Genomic DNA, 6,205 nt, shown 5'->3' with positions numbered 1-6,205 from the left:
ACACACACACACATATATTAAAACCTTTGCTGATACACCAGCTCGTGAGACTGGGGGGAACCTGGCTGAGCCACTGTACCCTGCCAGTGATAGAGAGAGGTAGAGAAATATAGAGGTAGGGCGAGAGAGAGAATGTGTACTACAGTCCTCAGCACATTTTTATGTCCATATATGGTTGTAAACCATGCGGGGGAGGGAGGGGCCGTTGTCTCGCTGTCAGTTTGACATGTGACCTGGAAACAGGAAGTGTTGTGGTGCAGCAGCAGAAGAGAAGCGAGGAAGGGGAAAAATGACTGTTCAGATGCGCCGTAGACTGAGAGAGACATTAAAGCCGCCACTCCACCCGCAACCCCAACCAGTGACACAGTAACATTACACCCTCTGTTGGCCACATTGCATAATGATATTCAGTGTTCACATTGTGAATTGTAGTCATTAAATTGGTGTACCTACTGTGAGCGCGGCACTAGGGTGAGCTATAACTTAAACAGACTAAGAAAGGAGTGAGAACTTCCTGCCATGATAAAAACAACAGTTTCTTAGTGGGGAAGTAAAAACTGGACAATTTCACAAAAGAAAAAAGTACATTTAAAGCTTACTGTATAACATGGAGTGTCAGGTTGTTGACAGTGTGTAATAGAGATGAATTCATCATGTAAATATGTTTTGCTGCTCTTGTGTGACCCGCATTCTTGACCTGTACCTTGTTTTTTGTCTGCAGGTACGCATAGCAGCTAACTTTGTCATCCACGCCCCGCCAGGAGAGTTCAATGAAGTTTTCAATGGTGAGTGCTTGTCTTTCTGTATAATGGGTGTGTTTTTTTTAATGTGAAAAATGACTGGCATGATGTAAAATGTGATGTTATTGCTCATAACAGGCTCTGTTTTGATATCCTGGTGATCAGCATCTTAGCCCCTAGGCACGAGGGGCAACAGAGGCCCAGCTGGGGACCTTTGTTGCATGTCAGCCCTCGTCCTCTTCCTCTTCCCCTAATTACCTGTCATCTTTCTACTGTGCATCTGTGTGTCTAAATACAGACACAGTTCCCAGAGATGCATGAAAAAGAACTGGCTCTGTTTGGATGGAATATATGGTTGAAGTCACTGATAGTAGAACATAAAAACATTGTATAGGAAGCCCTTTAAAACATCCTGTAGTTAATAGAAATTGAGCCTTTTGTTATGAGACAGTTCACTTTTTTACACAATGTCCACTGTATCACTTAGTAAACTAACTCTGTGACATATTTAATGGATATTTCAAATTATATTCAAAACTATAAGATGAACCCAAATATTGAACTCAGTAACTGCAAGAAGTGTGTGTAAAACAAGTGATTTGGATGAACTCTGGATGAATATAAGGTTTAATCTCCCAGCTTCCCTCTTGTGAAACTGTTTGACATGGAAACAAAGCTTCTTTTTATACTTTATTAACCGCCTTCACCTCAAAATACTGTTTGGTTGTAGATTATAGATAATCCATGTGTCATAAAATAAACAGCCTGAGACTAGTGCTACAAAGTTAATCAGATGAATAGATAGCATAGTTATCAAACACGGGTGTAATTGATGTGGCTGCATTCCATTTCAGTTCCAGTGCATAGACCCTAAATGGAATGAAGCTATTGTTAGTGTTAAGCACGTATCATTGTTTTTAGTCGTCACACTTTGACTTCCCAGGCTGTGAACTTTTATAGCATAGTAATTTACAAACTAAATGCACTGCATCTCAGGGAACATTTTTTCAATCAATAAAGTACCTGATACACAATAAATTGTTTTTAGTGTTTTTCCTTTTTCAAGTTCAGTGACCCTTGGCAGTTAAATCATCGTTTATTTTTGTCACTGGAGGCGTATGGAAATATGTGTGCTGACTGTCGCAGTTTCAAACACAAAGAGGTTAAAGTTAATTCAGACTGATCTCACTTCTGCCTTGTGGTCATAAAAGCACTGACTACTAGTTACTGAATGCAATGTAATTTTACACCATACTGCCATATTACAGCATGCATTGCCGCCTACCATAGTGTCTTATTTGACACTACCAAAGGGAGGGTGGTGCCAAAGTTCAAAGTGACATAAAACCAAAAAAAATAAGTTGACTTGTATACAAAATACATTTTCTTCATCTTTAAAATTGCTCATTAGATACAGGTTTGTTGCAAAACTAGGCTCATTTTCTCAGTGCTTTCTCTAAAATCGTGTTTACAGTTGCTAAGCAGGAGCTGAAATGGAAACCTTTTTCTGTTCATATGGTGCTGATAGCACCTCTGTGGCTCAGAGAGAAAAATTAGACTATGAAGTTTTGGGCAAATTGTAGCTCAAACTGCAGCTCTAGTGTTGACACCACACCGTTAAAAGTAGTGCCCCTTGAGAGAGTGTGTGTATGTGTTTTGACATCGTTAAAACCTCGTCCTGCCTCAATAAATGTCGTCACCTCAGAGCAGCGCCGGCAGGCTGTCTGTCTGCCTCTTATCACAGCCTGACAGACACACACACTAAAACACAGTCCCCTCTTGCCACTTTGTCCCCTTTCATCTCTGTGTGATTTTACAGTCTTTTCCACTGAGCTAATTTACCATGTCTGCTTCGCTCCCTTGGCATAAATGCTGCAAAGACTGACTGCAGGCAGCTTTGTCTTTTCTGTGTGTCATGGTGCTAATCTTCTATACCTGTCCTCTTTCTCTCCTCTCCTCTCTTTTTTCCTCTCTCATTATCCCACCATTTTTCTCCTCAGATGTGCGATTGCTGCTCAACAATGACAATCTTCTCAGGGAAGGTGCTGCGCAGTAAGTCTGCCCTTTTGCGTTATTTCCAGCAAAATGACTTTACAGAACGAAGAAAAACAATAAACAGACCTACTGATATTCTGCATATTGTGTTTTTTTTTTTTTTTTTTTTTGTTGCAATGAATAGGGAAATGTTGCGTCTCAAAACATAGCTGGTTGTCAGTTGGATGTAATTTTGGTGCCAGCTGGGTTTACTTTTTTTATTTAATCTTGCAGTCAATACATATTAAAGAGAAAATGAATCCTTGGCTGTAGACTTATTTTGGCTTTAGTCATAATCCATATTGCCCAAACACTGTCAGCATATATCATATAGACAAAAATCTTTAAATCCATCCTAGAAATTATTATTATTATTTTTTTAAGTTTGAAGGGTATGAAGTAACTTTTTGTCTCTCCCTGCAGTGCATTTGCACAGTACAACTTGGACCAGTTTACCCCGGTGAAAGTTGAGGGCTACGAAGAACAGGTGAGTTTGTGCTTCCGCTCAGACTTAAAGTGCAGTTTAGAGGCTATATGAAATGGGATGACATCATGGGTCTGACTCTGCTGACAGTTTAATTTCTCCCACTTTTCCTATTGCTTCCCACACTCTCCGCCACAGTCAGTGCTCTTGTCTCAAACATGTCGTTCATTCAGTTCATGTAACATGATGACACCGTTGCTGCAGCACCGCATTAATACTTCTCAGCTGGGAGTCCTCGATTAATAATGTGCTGTTTTTATATTGTGATGTTTCATTAATAACAGTAGAAGTGTCAAAAAAAATGTGTCACTGAGTATACATACCAGCATTAAAAACCACAGTTTTATGCAGAGCTGTAGTGTTTCTTTGTAGTAACTCGGTTATAGTGCAGGACCACAAACATGAAAACTATAATAAAACAAAGATAGAGTCAGTATTATCAGACCATTCATGTAAATCACATAAATTGCAGTTTATCTAAAATCAAACAGTTGAGGCAAAAGAGATTTTTCTCACAGAACAGTATAGCATTCAGATTGTTGTTATAGCACAAGTCATACAACAGTGTAACCCAATGCGCTTTACAAATGGAAGAGCCAGTAACAGAAAAAGATAACCAGCATCATAAAGGAACACAATAGCAACAGTGTTCATTATTATTGCACTAAGATTATATTGCTAATATTATATATATAATGGGCTAAATCAGTGAAGGGGGATTGGATTAAAGGATTAATCAAGTCCCAGTGGTCTCCTTTGCTTTCACAGGAAACAAGATCACAAACACGTCTTTATTTTGATGTCATTGTGCTTGTTGTCTGTGACTTTCTGTGAGAGTTGAACATGGTGGTGAATGAGTGTGCCTGTGTGTTCGCTTCAGTAATGATTGCAGTGTCTTATGTAAAGATGTCATCATGTCCCTCAGTTCCCACATCACGGGTTGAAATTCCCCCGTCTGATACCCAGCAGACTGAACTAAGTGTTGAGGAGGCAGACAGTAGATGGAAAGTTCAGGGTGACGTCTGTGTTCCTGTCTTCCTTTGCACTCACGCCCCTTTTACTTTTTCTAATTGGATCCTTTTAAATTAATCCTAATTTTTCTCTCCCTCTCCACAAAATCTCCTGCCTTCTGCCATCTGGTCTTCTTGTCTTTTCCACTTCCCTTCTTTCTGTTGTTCGTTCGTGTCCTTGCCTATTTGTTCACTTTTTCTTTCTTTCTGCATGCCTGTCTTTCGTTCTGGCTTGCTCTATTCCATTTTTCCATTCCTCGTTCTCCTGATACCTCTCGCTCTTTCACTCTCTTTCTCTTGCCCTTCTTTCTCACTCTCTCTTCATTCCTCCCAGGTCTTAATCACAGAGCATGGTGACCTTGGGAACGGCCGGGTTCTGGACCCCAAGAACAAGATCTCCTTCAAGTTCGACCACCTGAGGAAGGAGGCCAGCGACCCCCGGCCCCATGACGTCGACGGCTCCCTGGAGGGCTGGAGGAGCGCTGTGGACTCTGCCGTCAGGGCTTATGTCAAGGAGCACTATCCCAATGGAGTCTGCACTGTACGTCCCAGACTACTCTATAACCACAATGATGTACTTTGTGGTCACTTAAAAGACCAGTGTGGATTTAGTGGCCTCTCGCGGTGAATTTGCAGATTGCAATCATCTGAATACAGCTCAGCCTTTCAAGCAAGTAGGAAAAACTAGTGGCCATAAAAATTGCAAAAATGTGCACGGCCCTATCTAGAGTCAGTGTTTGATGTGTCCGTGCTGTAGAATTATGGTGGTCTCCATAGAGGAGGAAGCTGAACTTTGTTGTTTTTTTTTTTACTTTAGAGTCTCATATGTTTATACAACCTTAAATTATAAAGAATGACTGCAAAAACAGAACACACTGGGATCTGATTCACCTGTAAAGACAGCACGATGATACACTAAGCAAGATGTTTACTAAGCTTCAGATACAACCACTTCAGATCCAGAGTGCTGTTCTGTAGCTGATCCTAACCTCTTCTGTCCCATTAGGGAATGAAGAATTCAGCTATAGAGATTTCTTTAAATATAACAAAACATTACAAGGACATGTTTGGGTAAAATGTTGGATTGTTAGGTATAAGGGTTTAGATTGCATCATATGATGTGCGAAGACTGCTTGACCTCAGCATACCAATCTCTCCATGTATTCATCTAATGTGGTCTTTTATGAGCAACGACAAAAAGACAATATGCAACAAGTAATTATTTCAACCCGCCGAGTACAGAGCAGGAAGTAATGGTTGGGCAGTATTTAGAAACTGTCTGCTTTATAAAGCTTCTGCTACTTATTTTGTTAATGCAAAGTAAGAAGTACAGTTCTGTTGCTGATAAGGAAGTGTTCACAAGTGTGAATTAGTCATGTGTGGTTTGTTATATAGGTGTGTGTGTGTATGTATGTATGTATGTATGTATGTATATGTATGTATGTGTATGTATGTTGTATGATGTGTGTATACATAATATATATATATGATTATATATTATATATCTCATATATATCCTCTATATATATATATATATCCTAATATATCTCTATTAACTAACTATATATATCTCTATATATATCTTATATATATATATTATATATCTCTAATATATCTCATTATATATATATATCATATCTCTATATATAATATATATTATCTCGTAGTATATTATATATATATATCTCTATATATAGTATATATATATATATCTCTATATATATATAATATATATATCTCATATATATATATATCTTATAATATATATATCATATATATATATCTCATATATATAATATTATCTATATATATATATCTTCTATATATATATTATCGTTATATATATATCTTCTATATATAATATATATATATCTCCTATATTATATTATAATATATCATATAATCTCTATAGTATATATATATATATATCTCTCTCT

At 38.0% G+C, this 6,205-nt stretch overlaps 1 protein-coding gene across 1 annotated transcript in view; it reads left to right on the top strand.

Moving 5' to 3' along the window:
* The window catches only part of LOC118330111 (F-actin-capping protein subunit alpha-2), a 19,764-nt gene that overhangs the window by 8,972 nt on the left and 4,587 nt on the right, over positions 1–6,205 (top strand). The window contains exons 2-5 of the mRNA XM_035664536.1: positions 722–785; positions 2,741–2,792; positions 3,198–3,261; positions 4,603–4,809. Coding sequence (XP_035520429.1) covers positions 722–785; positions 2,741–2,792; positions 3,198–3,261; positions 4,603–4,809 — 387 coding nt within the window. The remainder of the gene's footprint in view (positions 1–721; positions 786–2,740; positions 2,793–3,197; positions 3,262–4,602; positions 4,810–6,205) is intronic.

This window comes from Morone saxatilis, unplaced genomic scaffold (assembly GCF_004916995.1).
Source record: "Morone saxatilis isolate NCDOM2014 unplaced genomic scaffold, NCSU_SB_2.0 Contig2, whole genome shotgun sequence".
Classification (NCBI taxonomy): Eukaryota; Metazoa; Chordata; class Actinopteri; family Moronidae; genus Morone; species Morone saxatilis.
Note: the sequence above shows the minus strand (reverse complement) of the source record. Positions and strands in the feature narration are given on the sequence as shown.